At 57.3% G+C, this 26,024-nt stretch overlaps 8 protein-coding genes across 8 annotated transcripts; 3 read left to right on the top strand and 5 right to left on the bottom strand.

Annotated features, from left to right (window-relative positions):
• Positions 1-202: 202 nt before the first annotated feature.
• Positions 203-2,522, bottom strand: CDEST_05601 (uncharacterized protein). The gene is made up of 2 exons (XM_062921760.1): positions 930-2,522; positions 203-875 (listed from the first exon to the last, which is right to left on the bottom strand). The coding sequence occupies exons 1-2, from the start codon at positions 1,955-1,957 to the stop codon at positions 584-586; spliced, it is 1,320 nt and encodes a 439-aa protein (XP_062777811.1). The 5' UTR covers positions 1,958-2,522; the 3' UTR covers positions 203-583.
• A 1,240-nt stretch (positions 2,523-3,762) lies between these two features.
• CDEST_05600 (Putative ribonuclease P protein subunit Rpp29/RNP1) lies at positions 3,763-4,550 on the bottom strand. Its single transcript, XM_062921759.1, has one exon. The coding sequence runs from the start codon at positions 4,454-4,456 to the stop codon at positions 3,764-3,766; it is 693 nt and encodes a 230-aa protein (XP_062777810.1). The 5' UTR covers positions 4,457-4,550; the 3' UTR covers position 3,763.
• A 369-nt stretch (positions 4,551-4,919) lies between these two features.
• On the top strand, positions 4,920-9,258 carry CDEST_05599 (Putative phospholipid/glycerol acyltransferase, GPAT/DHAPAT domain-containing protein). Its single transcript, XM_062921758.1, has 3 exons — positions 4,920-5,483; positions 5,566-7,420; positions 7,473-9,258. Exons 1-3 carry the CDS (start codon positions 5,326-5,328, stop codon positions 7,932-7,934), a joined length of 2,475 nt encoding a protein of 824 aa, XP_062777809.1. The 5' UTR covers positions 4,920-5,325; the 3' UTR covers positions 7,935-9,258.
• CDEST_05598 (Putative pantoate-beta-alanine ligase, rossmann-like alpha/beta/alpha sandwich) lies at positions 8,132-9,301 on the bottom strand (the record flags this gene model as incomplete). Its single annotated transcript, XM_062921757.1, has 1 exon — positions 8,132-9,301. One exon carries the CDS (start codon positions 9,299-9,301, stop codon positions 8,132-8,134), a length of 1,170 nt encoding a protein of 389 aa, XP_062777808.1.
• A 5,076-nt stretch (positions 9,302-14,377) lies between these two features.
• On the top strand, positions 14,378-19,212 carry CDEST_05597 (Putative zn(2)Cys(6) fungal-type DNA-binding domain, fungal transcription factor). The gene is made up of 4 exons (XM_062921756.1): positions 14,378-15,417; positions 15,467-16,138; positions 16,206-17,688; positions 17,828-19,212. The coding sequence occupies exons 1-4, from the start codon at positions 15,372-15,374 to the stop codon at positions 18,459-18,461; spliced, it is 2,835 nt and encodes a 944-aa protein (XP_062777807.1). The 5' UTR covers positions 14,378-15,371; the 3' UTR covers positions 18,462-19,212.
• A 1-nt stretch (position 19,213) lies between these two features.
• CDEST_05596 (Putative phosphoglycolate phosphatase-like, domain 2, HAD superfamily) lies at positions 19,214-21,112 on the bottom strand. The gene is made up of 2 exons (XM_062921755.1): positions 20,767-21,112; positions 19,214-20,702 (listed from the first exon to the last, which is right to left on the bottom strand). The coding sequence occupies exons 1-2, from the start codon at positions 20,781-20,783 to the stop codon at positions 19,790-19,792; spliced, it is 930 nt and encodes a 309-aa protein (XP_062777806.1). The 5' UTR covers positions 20,784-21,112; the 3' UTR covers positions 19,214-19,789.
• Positions 21,113-21,680: 568 nt separating this feature from the next.
• Positions 21,681-23,254, top strand: CDEST_05595 (Putative tetratricopeptide-like helical domain superfamily). The gene is made up of 3 exons (XM_062921754.1): positions 21,681-21,985; positions 22,212-22,838; positions 23,000-23,254. Exons 1-3 carry the CDS (start codon positions 21,869-21,871, stop codon positions 23,105-23,107), a joined length of 852 nt encoding a protein of 283 aa, XP_062777805.1. The 5' UTR covers positions 21,681-21,868; the 3' UTR covers positions 23,108-23,254.
• Positions 23,255-23,548: 294 nt separating this feature from the next.
• On the bottom strand, positions 23,549-25,921 carry CDEST_05594 (Putative aminoacyl-tRNA synthetase, class I, rossmann-like alpha/beta/alpha sandwich). Its single transcript, XM_062921753.1, has 11 exons — positions 25,669-25,921; positions 25,556-25,594; positions 25,314-25,491; positions 25,118-25,212; positions 25,032-25,047; positions 24,903-24,978; positions 24,779-24,853; positions 24,518-24,723; positions 24,207-24,452; positions 24,021-24,132; positions 23,549-23,934 (listed from the first exon to the last, which is right to left on the bottom strand). Exons 1-11 carry the CDS (start codon positions 25,771-25,773, stop codon positions 23,619-23,621), a joined length of 1,464 nt encoding a protein of 487 aa, XP_062777804.1. The 5' UTR covers positions 25,774-25,921; the 3' UTR covers positions 23,549-23,618.
• Between the last annotated feature and the right edge of the window lie 103 nt (positions 25,922-26,024).

The raw sequence follows: 26,024 nt of genomic DNA, 5'->3' as shown, positions 1-26,024 counted from the left end.
GCTCATATCGATATCTAAGCCGCACATCATCCTTTCAGACGCAGTAGTGAATAAAAAGTTTGAATCGAGCTACTATCCTTTTGAGAATCTAAAATCCAAAGTAAGGAGTGAAAGCCTGACTTACACACGTCGTAGAACACAATACGGTGAGGGACATATTCAAAAGTCCAGTCAGCGGTTGAGTTACAAGGATTGCCTTTTTTGAAGTGAGATTTCTCCTCTAACCCAGTCACTTAGTCGCACACGTATTAAAAACCCCTAGTATTAATGATACAAAAACTCATGTTTGTTCTAGACTTTGCACAGAGTACCGGAAAGTTTAACTGGTTGCTGTCATTCCGGCTAGCCATGGTATTCCGTTCACTACCCAACTACTCCGACCACAATGACACAGCTCGTGCCACGCTTCTAGCAAGTTTCAAATCATAGAGCTCCCGAGCTGCCTTGATAAGCATAAGTCGTAAAAGAAACACTACTGCAATGCGCCAGAGGTATCCACATGGACCAAGACGTAATACAATCATCCTATTGACATGCAATTACCGAGGACAGAATACAGATGAAAGCACAGGGCGGCAGGCTATCAAAAGGTAGTCTGCAACTGTGGGTAGTCCTTGGCTCGAGCCTGCAGGTCAGCAAAGATGGAAGCCGAGTCGTCGCCCGAGAGATGCTCCATCCGCTTGATGTCCTCGTCTTCGATCTCTTGAAGGACGGTCTCGGGGTCGTCGTTGCCCTGCTTGACATCCTTCTTCTTTGGCTCGACGGCCTTCTCAATACCAGAAGACTCGCCGATCAAGAGGACCTGAGCGTTGGCGTAATCGAGGTGCTCGGGCTTAGTCGGCATCCAGCGGAGGTCGCGGAACTGGTCCTTGATCCTGCCGACGTGTGTTAGTATGGCATTGGTGTCGAGGGTTGTCAGGACCGCTTACTTGTCTGGGAAGTCGGGTGTCTCCGGGAGGCTCGCATTCGCAGGACCAGACTTGTAAGGGTTCTTGGTGCTCAGTATGAAGCTCCCCTTTTCCTTGAGCCCAAGTTCTTTCTGAACCTCGCCGAGGTCCGAGGGCAGAGTTAGCATGTATGCAAGGTGGGTCTCGCGGCCAGTCGACGTGATGACATAGACTCCTTCGCCGGCAGGCGTCGCGGCAGGCGAATGCGACGTGCCGGCCTTGGTCTGGTTGTCCGCGCCAGACAGGAACTGCTCTTTCAACTCTTTGAAGGAAGTACCCGACTTCTCGACGAAAGCCATGAACCGGTCCCTGCCGCTCTCGGGGAGAACTTTCTTTGGCAGCGCAAGCAGACGGGTGTTTCCCGCGTCGCCAATGGGACCGTCGCCGAGCTTGGAGTCCGTGGCCATGGGGCGTAGGATGATGTAGCTGCGGGCAATGTCGTCGACATCCTCAGTCTTTTCAGTGTTGACGCGGCCACGGAAGAAGAAGTAGACAATGCCCTTTTCGAGTATGTTGGAGGGGACCTTGGACCTTTTGTGGGCGAGCTCAGCGGTCTCACCGCTAGCAGGCTTTGTCGTGGTATCTTCCGTCTTGTGTGTCTCTTTGAGGTGTTGTTGTTGTTGTTCCTCGGACTTGTCTGCTTCCTCGGCCTTCTCTGCCTCTTCCACCTTTTCGGCCATGGCCGCCTCCTCTTCCTTCGTCGGCTCCTCAGCCTGTTCGGGGTCCTTCATCGTCACGTCGGCGTTCTCTTTGTTCTGCTCCGTCGCGTCGTCTGCCTTCATGGGTTCTGTGGCATCCTGCTTTCCGAACGTCTCCTCCAAGGTCGTCTGGCGAGTGGAGTCGACGTCGTCAGACTTCTTTGCCCGCTTGGCGTCGGGAGGCCCCTTGGTAGCAGCAGCAGTAGCATCCTCTTCAATGGCGTGCTTCTCGCCGGCAGTAGCAGTGGCAGCCGTTTTGGTGTTTGCTTCGGTGGCGCTGTTGGTGCGCTCTCTGTTTCTCGTAGTAACCATGGTTGTGGTGATATTGTGCGGTTGATTCGCGTGGCTAGAGACGGGGCAGTGAGGTCAATTGAAGTTGTGCAACGTGTGAGAAGGAGGTAGACCGAGTCGGAGGGGGAGTGTGGCGGAAGAGGAGGAGGAAGAAGAAGCAGACGGTCACTGAGTGAATTATGAGAGGCACGCGCGAGGTCGAAACTGATCGGGTACTGATGTCATCGGTAGTGGCGGTCGCACGCGTCGCGTTTCTGTTTCTTTTTCTCCAGGCAGGTAGCCGCCATTATGTAACGGGGCGCCCCTTCGCTGTCTGTGACGTGATACGGTTCCATTTCGCGGGAAGGTCTTCTGTTTCCCTTTGTAAGGTGTCGTGCGCGTGTTAAGTGGCTCGAACAATCCGTCGATCAGACCGGGAGAAGGCGTGTTGCTCCTTGAACACACTCTGGCTCAAGTTCTCATCATGCTCCGCCAAATTCTCAACCAGAACAGGAACGAGTTCTTATAACTCATGTCTTGAGGGCTTGTTCCCATGCTGGTTTGTTCTAGGGTATGTTGGACATTTTCAGCCATCAATTGACAACCCAGCTATTCCAGAAGATGAAGGGAAAATAGCAAGAGTCCATTGGAGGTGGGAATGGATGGGGGGGGGGGCTTTGCGTTGTGTAACCCCTGTTTACCCCACTGCTCCAGACAATGATAAACTCAATTTCTAACTGTCACTGCAACAACAAGCATCTCATCCCCGATGGCACAATTGGCTAGCGCGTCAGACTGTTAATCTGGAGGTTGGTGGTTCGAGCCCACCTCGGGGAGATTCAGCGGTTAAATTCCGCCTCGATGAGTGCTACGAATTCATTTTTGCTTTCCCTATCAGGATTTTCGTAAACCGATGTAAACGGTCGTTGTCTTGTTTGGCTTTTGCATTCGGAAACACGATTTATTGTCTCTTCAATGTCATTCAACCTACTTCTCATTTGTGCTATTTGGTAGCTGCAGAGCCTAATGCCATGGAGTCGCTATTTGCACTCTGGTAAGTACTTGTCAAGCAGTGGCTGCATAGACACCTTTCAAACGAGGGTTGGCGAATGTCCTGAATGGGCCCATTCATTTATATTTGCATCTTGATGTATGATGCAACAGGTACCTTGTCGCCTACATCATGTTGACAGGGAACACGCGGTACAGACCAGTCGCGGTTGCCTTCTGGAAAGCTTCAGAGAGGGGGCCTCAATATCAGCTAGGGTATGATGATAACGGTCGTGAAAATGCCAATCGACCGCAGTCTACCTTGTCTGTCCCGTAAGCCCTGGACGTCCCTTGCCAGATCCCGGATTCAGTGAAGGCCGAAGGCATACAGCGACAACTGTGGCATAACTGTAGCAAGTCGAGGTTCAGTAACTCGATGGCACTGCCTCCGCTAAGCTCTGACGAGACATGCGTCGTGCCTCCGTCTTCTGTCCTTCCCATTGGGCTGGCTCGGTGAGTGACGCTCCTGGAGCGAATTGCCGCTTCGTAGCTTTTCCACCGAGTGTTCGTTGGCTGCCACATCGCATGGCACTGGCCGCTTACTTTCGGACCGAGAGCGTTTTCGACACAGGAGTCCTTCCCAAGGAGCAGCGAAGGATGAGTCCGTATCGTTATTTCGGGGTGATACATCCTGCAGCAGCCCTTCCTTGGTCATCCAAGTTGTAACACTAGTGCACATCTCTCAACACTCGGGGGCGATGCGCGTTTGACAAAAGCTGATCGGGCTTCTCTCCTGTCCGAGTCTTCCTTCCGTTTGTCTAACCGAATCATGCAGATAACATCGACTTCTGTAACTTTTCAGAGGTTCTTTAGGTAGTGATGCTTAAACTTTTTGTTGGCCCGGTCGGCGCCGCGCGTGAGGAACTGGTCGCCGAGGACCTCGAAGACGAAGCGCCGTGGGGAGGCTTCCGTGGTCGCTTGGGGGTCGGCGACGGGCTCTTTGACTGGTATCTCGAACTTGAACCAAGTCCCCTCCTTCGGCACAACCTTGATCTCGTTCTTGGGCGTGATGATCTCGAACGCGAACTTGCCGTCCTTGATGACGATGCCCGTGATGCCGACCCTGCTCGGGCAGGAGCTTCGCGAAACTTCGACGCGAGCGCCGTGAAACTCGGCGGCACTCAGCTTCGCGGCTGCGGCAGCTCCGCCGTGGTATAGCTCAGAACCGAGGATCTCCTCAATGTATCCCAGCCACAGGCGATGTAGGGGCTCGAAGATGGCGTATTTTTGGCCTCGGCGAGGCACGTCGTACAGGCCGCGTCTGTGCCGTTCGCGGGCAGCTAGGGGCTTCGGCTTGAGCTTCTTCTTCTTCTTGGCTTCCTCGCGAGCGTTGCGGCGGGCGTTTCGGGCGTTCGAAGGCGGCGGCGGCGAGCTGGGTCGGAGGTAGAGCGGGCGGTACTGGATTTTGTCCGAGAAGATGCGGTTGACGCTTTCGGGAGAATGCGCCCGCGCGAGCAGCGCCTGCGTGACGGATTGGCTCGAGGGAGCCATCTCGACGGGTTCTTGCTGGGCTTCTGGGTAGTGCGCGCGGGGGAAAATTGGCTGCAAGAAGGATGAATGCGACGGATCGGACGTTGGTTCGAATGGAGATTGACGAGCGGGAAAATTAAATGTTAGTGCCTCCAGGTTCCTCGATCAGTGGTGGTGGATGAAGGTACGTACTTTTCTCCAACTGTTGGCAGCTACCAACGAGCGTGGCACGGTGGCCACTGACAGGAGACCCACACCAACTGCAGCGGCAAGGATGGTTAGTGTTTGTTCACATGCCGAAGCCGCGGCTGAACAGTAACAGGCGGGCGCTGATGGTCAGTGTTCGGTGGTCAGTGGCCATTCAGTGGTCACTGGACTGGTCGGTGGTCATAGCGACCTCGACGGTCCACTCGGTCCAGCACCCGGCGGGCGATGACAATGCGACTCGGCTTTCTTTGGGGGAGGAGAAACGAAGGAAAAAGATACACAGTCCGGCGCATCCTCCTCCTCCTCCTCCTCCTCCACACAACACTTTCTACAGTATCATCTTCTCTCCTTCCAGTGTTCCCCCGCACCCGCCCCTCCACCCCAAGGGTCCGTCACTTCTCCAACGTCATCTGCGACCTTTGGATGCCGAGGAACCCAGCCGAGTTAGCCCCTTCCACCTATCGGCAATGGCAAGGGATCTTTGACGGACTGCTTCGGAACCTCTAGGACAACTTACAAGCAAGCACCAACGCGAATAAGATCACGCGCCCTAAGTTTCGACGGCTGGAAAGACCACGACGCGCTCTACGATTGATACCCTCGCCTTAAGATACCCCCCAAACGACACCATCTTTGTTATTGTTAACCTCGGCGCACTCTTCTACCCCAACCCCTAAACGATAATGGCAAAGAACGACGATTCGGCGCCGGATCTGAAGATCCTCGGCGATCAAATCACCCTCCAGCCTAGCGGCTACGTCAAGCCATCCCAACCACGCCATGACGAGAAGGAGGAGGCTCTGATGAAGCACATGGCCCGCTTCCGCTCCGAACCCCTACAGTATGTACCGCCGGCCCTTCCCGCCCGCCTCAGCCTCCAGGTCGATCCAGGAACAAGACTAACCTATTTCTTTCCACGCCAGGTTCCTCCGCGAAGTCTCGCTGTACGTCTCCGGCACCGGCTGGCGCGCTTACGACAATGCAATCGGCCAACCCATCTTCTACCCCGGCTTCAGTGATAAGATGAAGGAAGCTGTCCTGTCGGCTAAGTTGCTGCAGGAGCGCATCGCAGATCTGGCCGAGAAGCGTGTTGCCGTAGAAGAGAAGGAAGGGCTGTTGAACAAGCAAGACAAGGACTTCGACTTGAAGCGCGCGCGCAGACGAGCAGTCATTGAGTCTGGCATTCAAGAGGTGGCTGAGAAGATGACGGACGACATGATTTGCAAGTTCGAAAGCAAGACATTCATCCGGAGCGCATACTACCTCGTCACTCAGCTGACCCTGCGCGCTTACAACCAAGGCATACACGTATCCAGCGAGGAGGTTCTGAGGCTGCGTAAGGTCGCAGAGGAGGCCGAGAAGAAGAAGCAAAGCATCATATTCCTGCCCTGCCATCGATCACACGTCGACTACGTCTCGCTACAGCTCATCTGCTACCGTCTGGGCCTGGGCTTGCCTGTCGTCGTGGCGGGGGACAACCTCAACTTTCCCCTCGTGGGGAGCTTCCTTCAGCATGCCGGCGCCATGTGGATTCGGAGAGCCTTTGGCGACGACATTCTGTACACGACCCTGGTGCAGACCTATATCGACACTCTGCTGCAGGGCGGCTTCAACTTCGAGTGCTTCATCGAGGGCGGTCGGTCAAGGACGGGGAAGCTGTTGCCGCCAAAGTTCGGCATTCTCAGCTTCATTTTGGACAGCATCTTGTCTGGCCGAGTTGAGGACGCCATCATCTGCCCTGTGAGCACACAATATGACAAGGTCATCGAGACGGAAGGCTACGTGACGGAGCTGTTAGGCGTGCCTAAAAAGAAGGAGAACTTGGCTGATTTTCTATCGGGCGGCTCCTCGGTGTTGTCCTTGAGGCTCGGTCGAGTCGACGTCAGGTTCCATGAGCCCTGGAGCTTGCGCGGTTTCGTCAACGAGCAGCTCACGAGGCTGTCCAGGTTACCGACCGGTCTCAGCATGGACACGCGGAACCCCGAGAACACGGCCATCCGCCACAAGCTCCTTCGCATTCTGGGCTACAAGGTCCTGTCCGACATCAACGACGTCTCCGTGGTCATGCCCACAGCCTTGATCGGCACCGTTCTGCTCACCTTGCGAGGCAGAGGCGTCGGAAAGACCGAGCTTGAGCGTCGCGTGCTGTGGCTAACCGATCGCGTGCGTGCAAAGGGTGGCAGAGTCGCCCATTTTGGTAACGCACCACTGTCCGATATCATCGAGCGTGGTCTCGACGTCTTGGGTAAAGACTTGGTGGGCGTCGTAAAAGACCTGCCAGAACCCACCTACTACGCCGTCGACCGCTTCCAGCTTTCCTTCTACCGCAACATGACTATTCATCTGTTCATCTCGGAGGCTATCGTGAGCGCTGCCATGTACATGAAGGTCAAGCAGGGCGGCGGCCCAGCCATGCAAGATATCTCGTTCCAAGAACTGCAGGATCAGATCCAGTTCTTGTCGTCTCTGTTCCGCGGAGAATTCATCTTCCCCAGCGAGGGTCTTGCCGCTAACCTGGAAAAGACGCTGCGAGACTTGGAGGCAGACAAGGTCTTGAAGCTTCACCGGGACGCCCAAGGCAAGGTTGTCGTGGTTGGTCTTTCGGATCACGAGAGGGTTGTCGGACGAGAGAACTACGACTTTTACTGCTTCCTCATTTGGCCCTTTATCGAGGCTAGTTGGCTCGCTGCAGTCTCCCTGATGGGCCTGACGCCACCTCTTGGCCAGAAGGACGACATCTGGATCGAGGTGGCAAAGGCCCAAGGTAGCGCGCAACTGGTAAGCGTGATTATGTGACGGTTTTCAGGTCTAGTCAACTAACAACTCCCAGCTCGGCAAGACACTCTACCATCAAGGCGACCTCAGCTACTTTGAGGCGGTAAACAAGGAGACGCTGAAAAACGCCTTTCAACGGTTCGAGGAAGAAGGCATTCTGCAGGTTGTCAAGTCCAAGGACCCCAAGATCCCTCCGCGCCTGCGGCTCGATCCCGAGTGGCGCCCTTCTCGCGATCCCGAAACCGGCAGTCTGAACGCGTCTGGTCGGCTCTGGGACTTCACCGAGAAAATCGCCTCGAGCCGACGAGAAGGCAAGAACCGTCGTGACGGGGCCACCGTCAGCACCCGTGTGCTGCGCTTGACGGACCTGCTGGGAAGCAAGCTGTTCGATGCCGCCAGGAACATTGACGGTAAGGGGGTCTCGCCGACGCTGAGCATCGAGGACGCGCGACAGCTCAAGCGGAGCATCAAGGAGCAGAGAAAGCGCCGGTCGTTGGAGAACCGCGCGCACTTGTAAATGATGTACTATTGTAAACGCCCTAGAGCGTGGTATGATATTATGAAGTATATTTTTTCTTAGGTCGAGCATGGCATTCCCGGGTGGTGTTCGAGAGTCTAATGTAGCACCAAGCAATTTTATCAAAAAGTTCAAGCAGTGGTTGTGCCCCAAATCTCTAATCCATGCCCGTGGTTTTGAGCAGCTTTTTATCTTTTTTATTTACTGTGTGTTTGGTCGGGCTTGAGAATGATGTTGTCGATAAGTCGCACTGCCGGTCCGTTGCTGTGGCCAAGGTCCTCGCCCGGCTGCGGCTCCTCCACCGGCAGCATCTTGACCGCGCCGCTGAGGATCCCGCCCTTTGTCGGCACGACCGTGTTGATCTCCTGCATGGAGTCCGGGTCCGCCAGCGAGATGTAGTCTACCTCGAACATGACCCTGTCCTTGGGCGCCAGCTTCGACTGCTCCGACAATACGGCGACGGCGACCTGGTTCGCGGCGCCAAGGATCGCCTCGCGGTCGAGCGCGCCCTGCCGGTATTTTTCCTCGGCCGCCCTGAGAGCGCGGCTCAGCACCGTCGCGACCTTGCGCCTCCGCTCGCCGAGGTACACGTTGCGCGAGCTTAACGCGAGGCCGTCCGCCTCGCGCATCGTGTCCCCGACGACGACCTCCATCGGCAGCATGAAGTCCTCGACCATGCGGCGGATGATGACGGTCTGCTGGACGTCCTTCTGGCCGAAGTAGACGCGTTCGGGCTGGACGATGTTGAACAGCTTCATGCACACCGTTGCGACGCCGCGGAAGAAGGTCGGCCGGCTGGCGCCCTCGAGGACCTCGCCGACAGGAGTGATGGTCACGAAGCTGCCCTTGCTGCCGACCTCCTGGCCGGGGAAGCCCGAGGGGTACATCTCGGCCGTGGTGGGCGCGAAGACGGCGCTGACGCGGCCGAGGTTGGCGCCGTCGTCCGCCAGCTCGCGGTCGAGGTCGCGCAGGACGTCGGCGTCGCGAGCCCAGGTGACGGGGTACGAGGCCAGATCCTCGGAGGCGCCGAACTGGGCCGGGTTGACGTAGAGGGAGACGACGACGTGGTGGTTCTCGCGGGCGGCGGCGCGGATAAGCGAGAGGTGGCCCTCGTGCAGGGCGCCCATCGTCGGGACGAGGCCGACGGAGCGGTAGTTCACGACGTGCGGACGACGCCAGGTGCGGAGGGCCGAGACGGAGCGGAAGACGCGGATGGGGCTCGAGGGGAGGGTTTCGGGGCCGGCGGAGGAGGAGGAGGAGCATGCTGTTCGGAGCTGCTGTTGTTGATGAGCGCGTGCGGCGGCGGCGGCGGCGGCGGCGGCGGAGCCGGGACTTACGCCCGCGACGCGGAGGGTGCGGGCGAGCATCGTGGGCTGGGGAAAATTCGTGTTGGACGACGAAGGATGGCGACAACGTATTTTTAACGAGGTAGAAAGGGAATTGTGGCCATTGTGATGGCGCAATGGCTTATAGAAGTCGGCGGACGGTGTGATGATTTCTGCGGCGGAGTTTTGGGGACGGAGGAGAGGGAGAGGAGGTTTGTGGAGATGGAAGGGTCCTCGGTGACGTCGGTGAGCTCGGTGACAGACGGAAGCTCAGGGAAGGGGGGGAGCTTGTGTGGATCTGGCACGTGAAGCATCTTACATAAACAACTGAGAACCCGGATGGCATTTTCGAGAAGGGTTGGAATTGAGATCAGCTTACCGAGGTTTCACCGAACCTCTCTGCTGAGTTAATCACGGTGAGTTTGGTATGCAACCGTGTCGGGGATTCCGCAGCGTTATCCACTGAATAACCTCTCCAAACTTCCCGCTGTCACAGCCATTCTTCCTGGTCTCCCATGCTCACACTCTTTCTTCTTCTCACACTCCGCCGCGGAACGGAATATAGATCAACTCGTCAGGGTAGGGAGATGCAAAAAATTAAATAAAACAAAATAGTGAAGCTGTTCTCCTGTACGACATGTAACACAAAAAGCAAAATACCAGGTCAATCCCTCGTACAGCATGACACCATAAGAGAGAATCCGTGTAACACGAGCATGCAAGATTGCCGTCGACCTACCCTTTTTTGGGCCACGATCTCACTCATACCCGATGCCATCGTATCGCCGTCTTCATTTTCTTTCTCGCAGTCTAAATGTCGTTCTGTGCTTCCGACCTAAACCAACCTGGAGCTCTAGGATAAACTCCCCCCCCCCCGGCCCTTGATACTGATTTTCCGAGTCTCTCGTTTCACTTTTGGAGACGGATATCTCTTGGCATCTCGGCTGAGATGTAACGGGAGTCTTCCCGAGTTTCCCTTTTCTCCAGATACCTATAGTAATCTCCTACCGGCACTTGAGAGTTCAGACGAGCTCGGCAGGAGATCGAGGCTCGGCTTGATGCAGGTGGCTGCGGCGAGGGATGACAGCCAATCTCCCGGCCGATGCTTGTATGACCCAGCCCAGCACCAAGAGGATTCGAGACCCGAGAGGTGGCCGGCCCGGCAGTGATCGCCAAGAAGACGTGGCCGTGGGCGGGAGAGTGTGGCACAGGAGACTCGAGATGCACCACCTCTCCCGCCAAGCTGCCCGATCAGCCTGGGCGTCGGTTGCAGATGACTGGTTCACGTAATGACAGCACCGAAATCTGAGTATCAGGGCACTTGGCGCTGCTTCCACGAGGCTTCGACGAGCTCATCCGTCAGGAGAGCCCCACGAACCACCACCTCCCAAGTGACGGGGCGTTACGACCTGCCCCTCACTTGAACAACAGCATCGGGAGCCCTTGGAAATACCACCTGTGAGCAAGGCGATCCTCAATACCTGACGGAGAAGCCTGTCCTTCCTTCGTCGACTAGGTATGCAGGTCAATGCCTTGCTAGAGTGCAACCTTTGGTTGCGAGTTGCGGGTTGCGAGTCGGGGGGGGGGGGGGGGGGGGGGGGGCAGAACCAGGCATGCGACAGGGTCATGCATCGCAACGAGGTCCTGTTCTGGTACTCTTTTGCTACGGTGTACAGCAGTCGGTGGTACGAAGCTGGCTGCTGATTTTATACAGTATTCCTGTTGCTCCGCCGCCAAAGGACAACACAACCTTGTGTTCCTAGCTCGCTAAGCAACGAGGTCGGTCTTTGACGTAGATGTGTTTGGATGTGATAGCCATTCGTACTCGTTTTTCCTAAGCAGTCTCTGACGCCGAACCATCGGGTTCAAGCATCGCTTTCCGCTTTTGGGTAACGCTGAGATCTATCCTATGAAGAAAAGAAAAAAAGAAAAGAAAAAAAACACCTAGTATGAGTATCGTTTCGGACGTTTCTCGCCCATCGCCTCGATGAGGGGGCGGGGGCGCTAAGTCACAGGCTGACAGCACAGGAATATCCCAGATACTCATCTCCCTGCGTGGCTTTCGCGACTTTGTTTCAGCCTGGTTCGTCTGGTGCAGGTTTCGCACCGCTGGGCGGTACTTGGCGAACCCGCCAACGCGGGCGTCTTGGCACCCAAATGCAGCTGCTCGTCACGGACCTGTTGTTAAGTCAGGATAAGGTGGCATATGGGCAAGCGAGTCTCGGCAGAGTGAGCAGCCGGGCACAATGGCTAAGGGACACCATAGCTGACCACCGCATCCCGGGGCGGTGGACTCTTCTTCTTACCGACAGTTGAGCACCCAGAGAAATGCGAGACCAGATGAATCTCGAGACGGCGGTCAAGGCGTCCCTGTACTTTCGCGGAGAAAGAATAATAAGGAGAAGAATGACAACGAGACCCGGTCGAAGCAACGCCGTGTTTTATTCTACGATAGGTGAGCCGCGCGGGTGGGCTCTACGGCCAGCGCAAGACCAAACGAAACATGGGCAAAAGCTTCCCCTCAGGAACAGCCCATGTTGATATCCATGATTGTGTTCGCAGCACAACCGATACCGACGTGGCAAAAAGAGACGAAAGGTAGTTGCTTAAGCTGTCGCAATTCGATGCCATATGGCCACTAAGGGACGTTTCTTTGGGCCTTGATCGCCAAGTTGGGTGCCCCCCCCCCCCCCCCCCCCATCTCGCTTGGTCATACTTGTTAGTGACCTCACCACTTGTACAGCCAGGCCAGATTCAGCAGCCGAGGGAGTCGTAGATGGCTTCTGGTTTTGCCTATTCGAATAGCGGGCATTTCCTCTGGAGATCTACGTACCCGGCATGGGAAGAGGGTGCACTGGGGGACGACGATCAAACCCGTCCCGAGCGGCCTCTGAGCAAAACACTCGGCCGGCCGGGGTGGAGGAGGGTGGAGGAGTCTTGAGAACATGAAATAATCGGAACAACGCACATACACACACATCCTGGCACGATACGACGTTTTGAGACCGCGCGCCATCTCGCTGGCTGAGGTCAAGAGCTCCACAACGAGACAAAACCCGCAACGGGAGCCGGTGTCGACCACCTGTCGACTACTTGGCGAAGGGGACGGCCGAGATCATCATCAAGCGGATGCAACTGCAACTCGACCCGTATCGTGCGGCCCCGGGAGTGTTTTCTCGGTGGGCAGTTAAGGGGTCCATCTGTGTTTGGTGGAGAAGCAAAAAGCCCTACGACGCAACGGCGACGCGACAAGAGAGGAGGAGACAACTGGCAGCCAAGCCTTTAACGTCTCTTGGATGTAAGATATCTCACAGCCATGGAACCCTCGGTGGCGGTTGCGCCTCGACGCCGATGACACAACACGCCCATGATAAGACGGCCGCACTGACACAAGAGAGACGGGTCATCTTTCACTTTTGCCTCGCGACATCCGTTGTGCACAGTTCCGGCGTGTTGAATACGATCTGCTCGGCCCCATGGGAAATTGGGGGAGACTTAATCAATGAGAGGCAAAAGATAACTTCTCATCGAGGTCAAGCACACAAGTACTAACATGTAAGGGTATGTGCGACGGCCGCCGCCCTTCCGACCAAAGAAAGATTCTAGCGGGCAACTGGAACCCGGGGAGGACGGATCTGCAACAAGTCCCGCGTACGGACACTATGTAAAGTTTGGGACTGTGGCTGTGTATGCGTAGTAGCATGGCAGCATGATGGCATGTTGGTGTGGGGTGGGGAGAGGGGGGGGGGCCGTCGAGTCTTGGGTGGCATCCTGGACTGGACATGGCTCTTCAGCTGGCGGATGCTCAAGCGTGCAACCTCAAGAAGAGCCGATGTCGAGCGGGATTCCAGGGTCAGCATCGGCCGTACCTGGCCAGGGGTTTTCAGCTTCGTTGGAGCTCTGTAGCCCAGCACCAAACAAGAGCCGAGGACATTGAACAACGACCACGATGGACAGTAGATGCTGTTTGTTTCTTCCAAGTACACAACGGCGCACAACAGGAGTAACAAGAGCAGCAATTCCAACGACAGCCACACCGGCTCGAACCATCCTCCGAATCTTCCTTCAACAGCTCCACCACCACCACTATCATCATCATCATCATCATCGTGAACGCATTCAGGCACAGGTAGGTTTGAACCACGGACTCTATACCTGTCAGCAGCCATCGGCAAACGCTTCTTCCATCTTAAAAAGTGGAAACCGCGTCAAAGGGGACCCTCGCTCCGGTTTTAGAAGATGCCACATCCAAAGGACTACAGGTGGCCGGATACCCTGTAAATCAAGCGACAGAGAGACCTCCTTGGGTTGCACGTTGGAGGTGTGATCGAGACACGCCCCTGTGTGTGCCCAGCACATATGTCCTACCTGCGACCGTGGTGGTGCGTCTCTCGCCATGGGAGCCACTTGTCGCACCCTCTCCCCCTTCTGTTCTTCTGAGTTCTCTCTCTCTCTCTCTCTCTCTCCCACACACTCTCACTCCCACTCTCTCGCTCTCTCGCTGTCCCCCTCGAAGCCACACACGCTCCGCCTTTTGCTGCACAGTGGCTGGATCTCTCGTCCACACTCTCTCACTCTCACTGTCCAGTCTCACCAATCAGTCTCACAGTTACGAGAGAACGCCCTGTGGAAACCCCGTTCTGGACTTCATCCCGACATCCACCGGTTCTCCCTCCCGCCAACTCGCCCACCCGCCCGAGAACCGGCGCTGCTCAATCTCTTTGCGGCTTGGGTTACCCACATCACTCTGCTAAACATAGCCACCTCTCAACGCGCTCCCTCTTCACTTCAGTCCGTCCCGCCTCACTTCACCTCACCTAGCCTGTCTACGACTTAGTCGCCGGGCTTCACGACGAACGACGAATCTAGAATTCGCATACATAATCCCTCGGTCTACAGGCGGAGGGACAAGAATCCGGCCAACCTAGTTGACCAGTTCCAAGACCACTGCATCTGCATCTGCGACTGCGACTGCGACATCACGTACCCTTGGCTTCGCGCCTCTTCTCACTGCAAAAAGGGTCTTGGCTAGAATACACTCTTACAACCATAACCCAGAAACAAGCGAACCACCACCCCCCCCCCTGGCCCTCCCCTTTGCCTCTTCCCCCGCTATCCGATCTGAGTGAGTCCTTAAACTGGGAACGCCATCCCGCTTGATCCCGCTGCGTTGCCGAGATTTCTCTCGTGTCCTATTTCTCCCCGGCTCCCGCCTCGTAGCACCCAACCCAGTCCTGAACAAATCCGTACACTATTGCTTCTCCCTCTCCAATCCTCGGGCTGAATCCCGCCCATCCATCAACCAGCCAAGCAAGCAGACAGACAGACACACGCACCTGGGAGAAGACGACACCGCCAAGAAAGCAACGATAACTCTGTTACTGGGTGGGTTGACTGCGCACACACCCACGCGCGTGCGCTCTCGCCCCAGATTGTCCACCCCATCGGCCGGGATATCCTGCATATGTAGGCACGAGAACAGACCAAGTCTCACCCACCAAGTCTACCGCGCGCCGCGCGCACACACACTCATTCTCACACACACACTCACTCACTCTCACTCTCTCTCACTCCCACCACCCTCACCCGGAGTCTCTCTCTCTCACACACACCACAAGCCACCCGACTGAGATACGTAGCCAAGACCTGAGAGGGGACCACTCTCTTCACACACTTCCACTCTTGGCGCTAGTCAAGTCAATTCCCATCCTTGGACGAGACGAGCTTGTGACTTTGCGCATCTCGACTTTTCAATTCACACCATCCGCTTTTCTCCGCCCCTTGCTCGCTCACTCACCGACCTGCTCCCGACCTTTATACCGACCTCTATACCGAACTTCAACTTTGGCTGCATCGCGCCACATAGACTTTAGAAGCTCTCCATCACATCATCGCCACCATCCGACCACACAACGCCCGGTTACCATTCTCACGATCATCAAGAGTGGTCTCGCTCGTACTCGTACAACTGAGAACCACCCACCGCTCATTTGCAACACACTCGCCGCCCTTCTACCTCCCTCGCCTTTTAATCTTGAGAGAGAGCACGCGCGCGACAATTTACCCCGACGACAGATATCCCGCGACCTCTTCTCACCACAAGCAAGAGTTCATGCTCACGACAACACGCACATCGCACCCCCAATCGCCCCGACCGGGTGTTCTGAGCCCTCGTTGAATCGCCCGCTCCGTCTCTACCCGCCAGAGACGGACTTTCGGTAGCCCTGGAGGCATACGACGCCTCTACAGGCGTCCTCGTGCCAGGCTTTGGCCTTGGTTCGGCGGTGCTGCACCCTTACGAGCATCCGCCCCTCGACTTTGCCCACGATCCCTATCTAGGCGTCGACGACGAAGAAGACGACGACCAGGTCTCCTCCCTCTCCTTCGGCTTCTCCTCCGACTTCACCGCAGACTTCGCTCTCGGCCCCGAAGCCGACTCGGCCGCGTCCAACCCGGAATCCCACGCCTCGACGGCCTCGTATCTCAAGCACGACGACCACATCCATTACCTTTACCACCAGCACCAGCACCAGCACCAGCATCATTACCAAGCCGACATCATGAACTTGCCCAGCTCCCACATCCCGCCCCGCCGCAGCGCGAGCATCCACTCGCTTACGCCGTCGCGCGACCTCCTCGTTAAGCCAAAGTCCCCGGAAAAGTCGGCCGCCGCCGCTGCCGCAACCGCCACCAAATCAAAACGAGTGCGGACGGGCTGTCTAACGTGTAGAGAACGGCATTTAAAATGTGACGAGGGGTTACCAAACTGTCTAAATTGCAGGAAAAGCAGCCGCGAGTGTAAACGCGGCGTGCGGCTCAATTTTATAGACATCCAGGTCAAAAAGCCGCCATATATGCCGCCCACCGTCGAGTGGTCCGGTAAGTCATGTCGTCCTTCTCCTGTGGCGACCTCTCGCCCTTTGGACCGATGCTGATCATGCCACAGTCCAATTTCAAGACGAATCAAGGCAGATCGCCTCGGAGTACGTCGGAGGTCTCGGCCGCTACGCTCACCTAGATAAGCAAGCCGCCGCCGTCGCCGCCGTCGCTCCTCCTCCTCGGCACATGGGTCATCTTGAGCCAACCCTCCGCCACCAAGGCCATCTTCTCCCTCAGGCACACGCAAGCGGCCCAGACGCCTCGTTATCACCACGGACTCACCTCCAGCACCACCCGCCTCCGCCGCCGCCGCCGCCGTCGCTGCCCCCGCCGCCACAGTTGTCGTCGTCGTCCATGTACAGCTACTCACACCGACCCGAGCCGCCTCGAGCCGTCGAGTCGGCGTACCCGCGTCGCGAGAGCGACAACCCTTACCTGACGCCCCAGCATTCCGCCCACCCGGCACCTCACCCTTACGGTCTTCATGAGCACTTCGCCTCGTACCGCGAAAGCGCCCCCCGCAACCACAGCCATCGCGACAGCGACGCATCGAGCGCCGCCTCCATTGTGCCGCAGCCGACGGCGCCGCCCCCGAGCTATCGCAGTAGCGCCGGTGCCGGCGCCGGCGCCAACCCGCTGGCCCCCGACGGCATGATGACGCCACCGCCGAGCGAGAAGGCCACGGCCGGTGAGAGGGAGTATCTCAACTCGCCCGAGGAGATCCTGTATATGCAGGTCTTCGTCGAGGAGGTGGGCGTGTGGATGGACTCTCTCGACAAGGAGAAGCACTTCTCGCGCCTCATCCCTTACCACTCGCTCAAGTCGCCCATGCTGCTCAACGCCTTCCTCGCCTGCGGCGTCAAGCACCTCACGCTCGTCAACCCGGCCTACCAGGACGACAAGGCCCTCTTCTACTACGACACGGCCACGACGCAGCTCCTGCGCAGCCTGCAGAACCCGGACCGCAACACGGGCGAGTGCGCCACCACCGCCGTCGTCCTCAACGTCTACGAGATCATGTCCGAGAAGCCCGCCCAGCGCATGAACCACATCGCCGGCGCCCGCGCCCTGATCCGCGAGTGCCGGTGGGACGCCAAGTCGTCCGGCATCGGCGCCGCCTGCTTCTGGCTCAACATCGGCATGGAGGTGCTGTCGTGCCTGGCCTTCAACTGGCAGACCTCATGGGACCCGGACCAGTGGGGTCTGGACATGGACTTTGCCGCCGACAGAACAGCTACCGGTCCCGGTGCCGCCGCGAGGTCGGCGTCGTCGTCTTCCTCGTCGGGAGACGGCTTCGGCCAGGAGGAGCTGTGGGTGCATCGGATCCTGTACATCGTGGCCAAGATCGCCAACTTCCGCGCCACGATCCCGCGGTTCCAGGAGCCGAGCCCGCACGACGAGCAGATCCGGCTGGGCAACCGGCTCGCGCAGTGGCAGGACCTGAAGAGGCTGTGCGACAAGTGGAACAACGCGTGCCCGAGGACCATGCATCCCTTTGGCTACCTATACCCCTCGCAGACGAACTCCAAGTCTGCCTTCCCTAACGTGTGGTAGGTGTCTTCTCTCTCTCTCTCTCTCTCTCTCTCTCTCTCTCTCTCTCTCTCTCTCCCCTTCTCTCATGTCTTTCTGTGTGTGTGTGTGTGTGTGTGTGTGTTCCGAGATCAAATTATCATCTGACACCCCTGGCAGGCTCATCAAGCGCGCCGCCATCATTGGCCGCCTCTTCTATCACACGGCCCAGTGCCTCCTCGCGCAGACGAACCCGATGGAGCCCGGCAAGGCGTCCGAGGAGATGCGCGCGCTGCAGCTGCACCATGCGCACCAGGTCTGCGGCATTGTCGCGCACACAAAGGACCGCGGCGTCGCCTCGGTCGCCATCCGCTCCCTCGCCATCGCCTCGGCCGTCCTCACCGACCCGCGCGAGCAAGACGAGGTCCTCGAGATCCTCGACCGCATCCACGCCGAGAGCGGCTGGCGCCTCGGCAAGATCCACACCGAGCTCAAGAAGACCTGGGGCTGGCCTAGCCCGGCGCCCTCCCACGCCAACACCCCTGGCGGCGGTGCATCCGGGGGAGACTCCCACCACCACCACCACCATCGGGGCTCGGTGGGTAGTTATACTTCCCGGTCCGGTCCGCCTGGTAACCCGCCCGCCATGGCGACATCGTCGGCCCAGGGGTCCGGCGCCGCCTCCTCGACGCCGATGAAGGCGCTCGTCAACCCGCTGTCGTTTGCCGACTTTAGCCTGCCGAACCATCCGTACCAGAACTGGTACGAGCCGCCAAACCGGTCCAGCTCGTACGGCTCGCAGAGCTTCTTCTGATTCTTTCCGGCGTGCTTCGCGAACACCAAAGACACGCACGCACACACACACCCGCGCAGTCACTCTCGACGAAATCCTTTCTACTCTTTTCTTTTTCTTCATCTTCCATATCCTCCTACTCGTATACATCTTACGGAACACCCCGGATCAGAGGGTGACCTTTATTCTACGTGTAATAGCACTTTTCTCGAACCCACCCCCCAAAAAAGGAGGCGGAATCATCGTTTGATCCCCCTACCCTTAAGCGTCGTGGATGACATCAAAAGACGGCACTGGCTGCCGCCGCCCTTTACATTTACAATAACGATAACGACAACCCCATCTTCTCTTGCGTCCCGCCAGAAGCTTCCCTCTCATCCTTTTACTTTCTTGCCCCACCCCCCTTTCCCCCTTACTGCATCGTCACATTTCAAGGCTTTATATACGCGGGAGACGGTGTGTGTGTGTAAGATCGGAAGGGGAGGATGGCATCACTTGCTCTGGGAGGGGTTTATACTATTTACACAGCGGCCGCCGGCAACATAGCATCGCGTCCCAGGATGGAGGAAAATGAGACAGACGGATTCCCGCCTTGGGATCTTGTGGCTGGTTTTCATCTCTTGGAGTTTTGAACCCGTGCGTGGAAGGGGTTCTTTCTTTGTTTTTAACTCGGCGTTTTTTCGGTACTTTGGTGACAAGAAGAGATGGGAAAGGGAATCAAGAGCCCGCCGCGCTGTGGACGGACTCGCTTCGGCAGTTTTTGAGAGAGGACGGAGAAAAGAGGTCTGAAAAAAGGGGAGGAGCCCACGCTCTGCGAAAGGCATCGATACCATGAGAGATAACGTTTATGCTGTTCTATCTCGGGCGCTTTTGAATCCCGTCTACTTCATCCCTGATGGTCGCGCAAAAAAATGGAGGCAAAACATACTCCTGTGCACCTCCAGCCGGCGTTGACTTGTGAGATTCAGAGTGTGTATGTGTTTGTGTATGTCTGATTCGTGTCTGGTTTCTCTATTACGGGGGGGAATCTATCGCAATGCCAATGCTCATGTAAAAGCAAAAAGGTCTGGTGCGTCGTTTGGCACCAGACATTCTATGACGAGTTTGTTTCCTCCCAGGATCGTCTTCTACGACCGTAACCCCCATTGATCCCATTCCTTCGTCAGTCGTCGTGAAATGCGTTTATTTTCTCTTCGTCCATGGCCGTTCTCGTGATTACGCTCGGCACGGAACAAAAACCTTTGGGGAAAATAAAAAAATAAAGAACCCAATACCAAGTTAAACCAATCCAGATGCCCGCCCAACGTCATTTCGTGTCCGTTGATAGGTGGGAGGGTTTTCTGTACCCCCTAAGCGGAGCCGTTGGTCTTGTCAACGAGGACGTCGCCGACGTTTTCTTTCATGAAGGGCTCGTTGTCAACCTCGACGGGGGGAATGGTCATGCCGAACTTCTCGTAGGGGAAGTCCTCGAGGGTGGGCAGATACTCGGCCCAGCCATCGTCGATCTCGCCGACCTGGTGCATGTCGACCTGGCCGGCCTCGCCAGTGCGGCCGGCGAGGACCTCTTTCTCGCGACCGGCGTACTCCTTGAGAAGGCCCTTGTGGGGGCACCAGATGACGCGCATGCCGGCGCGACGGCCGGCCTCAACGCCGGGGACCGAGTCCTCGAAGACGAGGCACTCCTCCGGGGTGATGGGCTTCTCGCCGTCACCAAGGGACTCGTTGATGGTCTTGAGGGCGAGCAGGAAGATGTCCGGGTTGGGCTTGCCGCGGCCGGGAGCGATGCGCTTGTCGTCGCCGAGGACACGGCGGTGGGAGGGGAAGACGGAGAAGAGCTCGGTCAGGTGGTCCGACTTAAGCTTGAAGTTGGCCTCGTGGGAGGAGGTGGCCAGGGCGATATGGACGCGGTGGGGGTCCTTCTTACCGTCGGCGGCGGGCTTCAGGTCCCAGTAGCGGGTGCGGCCGAGGTTCTGGAGCAGGTCGGGGACGCCGGGGAGGGGTCCGGTCGTGGGGAAGAGCTTGCGCTGGTGGGCGGAGAGCTTCTGGTGGTACTCGTCGTGGGCAATGGGGAGCTGCGCCCACTCGTGGAAGATGCGGGTGGCGTCGGGGCCGGGACGACCCTGGAGCTTGGCCTTGATGTTCCAGGGGAGGAGAGGGCGACCATACTGCTCGAGAATGAGGTTGATGCAGGCGGTGTACAGGTCTTCGGTGTCGAGGAGGAGGCCGTCCATGTCGAAGAGGCAAGCCCGAATGGGAGGGAAACTGCATAGCACATCATTAGTTAAATGGCACGAAAAGCGGCGAATTGGGTTCTTTTGGTGCTTACTCGGTGCGAGGGGCCATTGTGATGTGGTAGGAGGGGGCGAGGGTTCCGGGAAGGAGTTTTGAGAAGTTGGGCGTGGTTGAGAGAAGGAAGACAGTCGAGTCTGTGATTCCGAAGAGGGAAGAATTGGAGTGGGCAGAGAAGGGAGGCAGGCGAATTTGAAGTCGGCGTCGTTGAGGGGTGGGAAAGGGAAGAAGGGAAGAAAGAAAGAAAGATCTTCGGCTGGTTAATTTATATATCGCGGGGAAGAGAGGGGATGCGTTGCTTCCTTCCTTGGATTATTTCGTCTGGGCGAATTTGTTTTTTGTTTGTTCCGATTCCTCTCAAGGGAAGGAGCGAAGACCAAAAGGTGAAACTTGGGGAGAAAGAAAAGGAAAGGAAGGAAACAGGCAGGCAGGAACAATGGAAGCCACGACGATACGGCAGGTGCAACGGCAGGCAGGAACGGCGGGGTGAAGCCGGAAGCGGAAGCCGCCGATGGGGGGGAATCATAGGATGGAGGGGTCGCCTAGCTCTTGCCCGAAAAAAATTGGTTCAGGGTCGGGGAAGTGGGGGGCGACTCATGTATACTGTGTATCGTGAGACGATCGACTGTGTCATGATGGATGTAGCTGTTGACGGCGTACAGAGAGTACTTGGGTACCTAGGCACCTAGACCTGAGCTGAAGTCGTACATGGCTTGGAGATCGATCCCTAACTCTTTCCACTGAGAGAATAGTATCTGCTATTCGGATCGTGATACTTATGATACTTCGTTTATCTGCTACTATTGCTGGGCTGGAGGTAGTCAACGCTGCGCGCTGAAGGACCCCGAACTACGCTGCCTACAGGGGCTTAGGCCGCTAAGGTTCCAGAATACTTATCCCCACTGAACGTTCGCCCGTGTGGCTTCGACTGTCCCTAAAACATGTGAACAGCCTCAACGTCCCACCAAAGCCCAGCCCACGTGGGTATGAGACTGGTTCGAGACCAGTGACGACATCTTCATCGCCTTGTCTATCCACCCATCCCAGACTCACGACTCACGACTCACCCATGAGCTCACGGCTGACCGTCGAGCACATCACATCACCCAAGCGCACCCCCCACCTGAATCGTCTCAAGGATGGCGCCCACCGAAGCCGAGAAGGAGCCCCAGGGCAAGGGCAAGGACAAGTCGGTCAAAGAAGACGAAATCGAGGAAGCAGCAGCCCAGGAGAGGTTCTCACCTGAAGAAGAGGCGGTAAGACTCCCCTTTGCCTAATATGCCGTTTCTTTCGTCTCGTTGTAAGGGGTTGGTGGAGGCTTCTCAAATTCCCTTTGGATTTCTGAGGGACAAGACTAGTTGTCGTCTACAACCGGTTTGGGAGGCTCACCTCCCACAGGACCAAGTCAACAAAACTCAACGAGAATGAGGGAAACATAGCCATGCGTCCATGATGTGACATCCCTGGCTAACCAAGCTCCAGTCCCTCCTGGCCGAGTCCAACACAAACAAGACCGAGGCCAACGCCCTCTTCTCCTCGTCAAAGTACGAGCAGGCCATCGCCAAGTATGACGACGCCGTCGCCGCATGCCCTAACTACCTCGACTATGAGCTCGCCGTCCTGCGCTCCAACATCTCGGCCTGCCACCTCAAGCTCGAGCAGTGGAAGGACGCCGTCTCGAGCGCCTCTGCCGCCCTCGACGCCCTCGACCGCGTCGACAAGGAGGCGGCGCTCGAGCAGGACCGCCGCGACAGGGAGAAGGCCGCCGACGAGGACGTCGAGGACGAGATCGTCAGCTCCGGCGCCGCCGCCGCCGCGCCCGCACCGCCTCCCGAGGACGACCCAGAGGAGACCGCGCGCCGCGCGCGTGGGGAGGACGTCCTGCGGATCCGCGCCAAGGCCCTCATGCGCAGGGCGCGCGCGCGGAGCGAGCAGGGCGGCTGGCAGAACCTCGCCGGCGCCGAGGAGGACTACAAGACGCTGTCTTTGATGAATAACCTCGCGCCCGCCGACCGCCGGATCGTGCAGGCCCAGCTGCGCGCGCTGCCGCCCCGGACCAAGGCCGCGCAGGAGGCTGAGACGGCCGAGATGTGGGGGAAGCTGAAAGACGTGAGTTGATTCCAATTTGTTTCTCGCTTCGTTGTTTTCTATTTTCCTTTTCCTCTTTTCTCTTTTTTCTCCCCCTTTTTTCAAATGGTTTTTTTTTTTTTCATTCGTCTCCTCTCTGCGTCCGACTTGTTCGGGTAGGCGGCTGACTGGTGTCTATCTAGCTGGGCAACGGCATCCTCAAACCCTTTGGTCTGAGCACGGACAACTTCCAGATGGTCAAGGACGAGAAGACGGGGGGCTATTCGATGAACTTCAACCAGGGGCAATGATGGGTGCTCATCTGAAGACGTCCACCCAACTCCTCGTGCCCGGCGCTGCGGAAGTGGAACGATGGCATCGTACTGAGGGAGGAGCCATACGCATAAACTAATGAGGACATCAAATACCCATGCAATGAAAGTCTATTCACATCTAGATTCACCACCCTATGAATGGTTTCAGTACCTGTTCTTTTAGGTCTTCCCTTGTGTAGAGTCGGTGTTTATGATGTCTCGCGTGTCTCCTCGAGAAACACCGGCGGAACGATGACCGGGAGAGAAACAGTTCGCCGAGAGCGGGCACCAGGGCTGAACGCCTGACCCTCCTTGAGCACCACCACTCTTCGATGCAAGCGCGAAATCAGCAACAAGTCCGGAGCGAGTTTGCAAAAATCGAATCATGTTGGCTTAAGTGCAAATGCCCACGGCAAGGCAACAAATCAACAAATCTCGGGGGTATAGATTTCTTCTTTTTTTTTTCCTCATTGGTTGTCTTTCTTCTCATTTCTTCTTCTCTCGTCATCTAAGCACCCTCAGCGGCCGCGGCCTTGGCGGCCTCCTTCTCCTTGGCCTTGGCCGCCTTCTTCTCCTCGATCTGGCGCTGCTTCTCCAGCTTCTTGAGCTGGTTCTTGGTCATCTTGCCGTCGCCACCCTCGGCGCCCTCGGCACCCTCACCTCCGGCAGCGGCGGCGCCCTCGCGGATGGGCAGGGCCTTGAGGCTCTCGGAACCGCCCCAGACGAGCGGCCGGCGCGCCATGAAGAGGTCGACGGTGCTCTCGTTGACCTTGGACCTCCTCTCCTGGAAGGCGGTGCAGTACTTAGCCAGCTCCTCGGCGCATCTGTGTATGTGTTAGTATCGAAAAAAGAAAAAGAAAAACCCGGATGTCCTGCGGTCTCCGGTGAGCCTGTTTGTGGGTGGACCGACCTCTTCTTGATCTCGCCCGTGAGCATCTTTCCCGTGCGGTAGTCCTCGCGGATCTTGGCGAGCTCCTCGTCGTCCTCGAGGAAGAAACGGAGGTACTGGTAGCTGACGTCCACTGCGAAGTCGTCAAGGTCAGCCTGTGTCCTGTCACATGGGCGTCGACGAAAAGGGGTCATGTGCGTTCCATACCATCGGGATCGGCGCCCTCGGCGCGCTGCTCCTCGGCCGTGACCTTGCCGCCGCTGAAGGCGTACTTGTTCATCTTGTTCTGAATCTCCTTGGGCGTGTCCTTCATGAAGATGGCGCTAGACTCGATTGACGCGGACATCTTTGAGCCCGGGCCCTGCAGTGCGTCGAGGAAGCGGGAGTGAATGAGCGAAGGCTTGGCATAGCGCAGGCCGGCGGCGCAGTCTCTCGTCACACGGAAGTAAGGGTCTGTCCGGGCGTCAGTCGAGTCGTGGTCTCACGGACAAGGGGAAAAAAGCGAGAGTATAACTGACCCTGGTCAATGGCGCAAGGGATGAGGCACGGGATCTGGGTGGTTCTCTTCTCGTCCTCGCCAAAGATATGTGGGAATGAGTTGGCAAAGGCCGAGCTGGCCTGGATGCTGGCGAAGTGGACCTTGCCGATGTTGGAGCTGTCGTCGAATCCGAAGACGGCCTTGGCCGTGTTGACGGTGATCCTCTTGGCCACACGGGTGATGTTCCTTCGAAGGGGGGTCAGTCGTCATCCGGTAGCAGCAGTTAAAGGGTGGAGCTCACTTGTAAAAAGCACCGCCCATGTAGTCGTAATCGGAGAAGATGAAGGTTCGCTCGGGGTTGAAACCAATGGCGATGCTACGGGGTGTTAGCGGGCGCTCCCACGGGCGGCAGTTGAGGGACTCACATGTCTTTGGCGTTTTCTCTCGTGTAGTGCTGGACCTCCTCGACCGTCCTCTTCTCAGAGAACAAGAACTTTTCGTCTTCACGCCATGTCAGCTATATCCTCTGTCGTGGAGCACAACGCGGTTCTCACCATCGGTCATCATGATCTATAACCAAGTCAGCGACAAATCCGTATTGGGGGGGGGGGGAGGGGGGCAACGTCTGGAAAACACATACCACTAGCGGCGCATCGAGAACGTCGGACAACCACTTGGTCAGCTGGAAAGGAATGACGTGTCCAATGTGCATGCTGTCAGAACTCGGCCCACGTCCTATGCGGCACCATCGTCAGTCCTGTGTTGTCCCAGTAGAGCCCTTGCGGTGGGAATCTCCTCCATTGGCATCATATCCAATGGGGAAGGTCAAAACACACCTGTGTAAATGAAGAAGGGCTCCTTCTTCTCAACGCGATCGAGGATGAGGTCGAGGTCGCGGTGGGAAAAGACAATCTGCCGGCGGAGGAAGTGGTGAGGCTTGTGGCCGGTGACGCGCTCGAAGCGCTCGAGGAGGGCATCGTCAATCAGCTTCGTCCCGAACTCGTCGACGATTTTCTGTCGAGGCGTTCCGTCAGTCCCAGCCCGTCTTCGACGTTGGGGAAGAAGTCGTTCTTCGTACCTTGTAGTCAATCGCCTTGACCTTGCCGTCCGCGCCAACCTATGGTTCACTCTACGGTCAGCCGCACTACCCCCTCCAATCAAAAGCGCCAGCGTCTAAAAGCAGCAACTCACCTCTCCTGACACGTTCCAAGGGTCGACCTTCTGGCCGCCAGAGGAGGCGTCGCCGACGGCTTCGGCGGGGACGGCGGCGGTCGGGGCTTCGGGTGCGGAGGCCATTGTCTCTCTCTCTTTTCGATCTCGGTCGCAGGTGGTGAGGTGCGGGTGTGGATGTCGTGTCGGCGAACGAGAGATGGGCGAGAGGGCAGTCGTGGCCGCGAGATCGATGTGGATTCGAGGGTGAGCGGGACGACAGACTATTTCGAGCACGGAGCTGGTCCAGCCAAATTTCCCGAAAAAGGTGAGTCAATGGAGGGGTGAGGGGTGCAGGCCAGTTGCCAGAAGCGGCGAATTCGGTGTGTGCCCCGCTA

Source organism: Colletotrichum destructivum, chromosome 3, assembly GCF_034447905.1.
Source record: "Colletotrichum destructivum chromosome 3, complete sequence".
Taxonomy (NCBI): domain Eukaryota; kingdom Fungi; phylum Ascomycota; class Sordariomycetes; order Glomerellales; family Glomerellaceae; genus Colletotrichum; species Colletotrichum destructivum.
The sequence above is the reverse complement of the archived record's forward strand: the minus strand, read 5'-3'. Positions and strand labels throughout refer to the sequence as shown.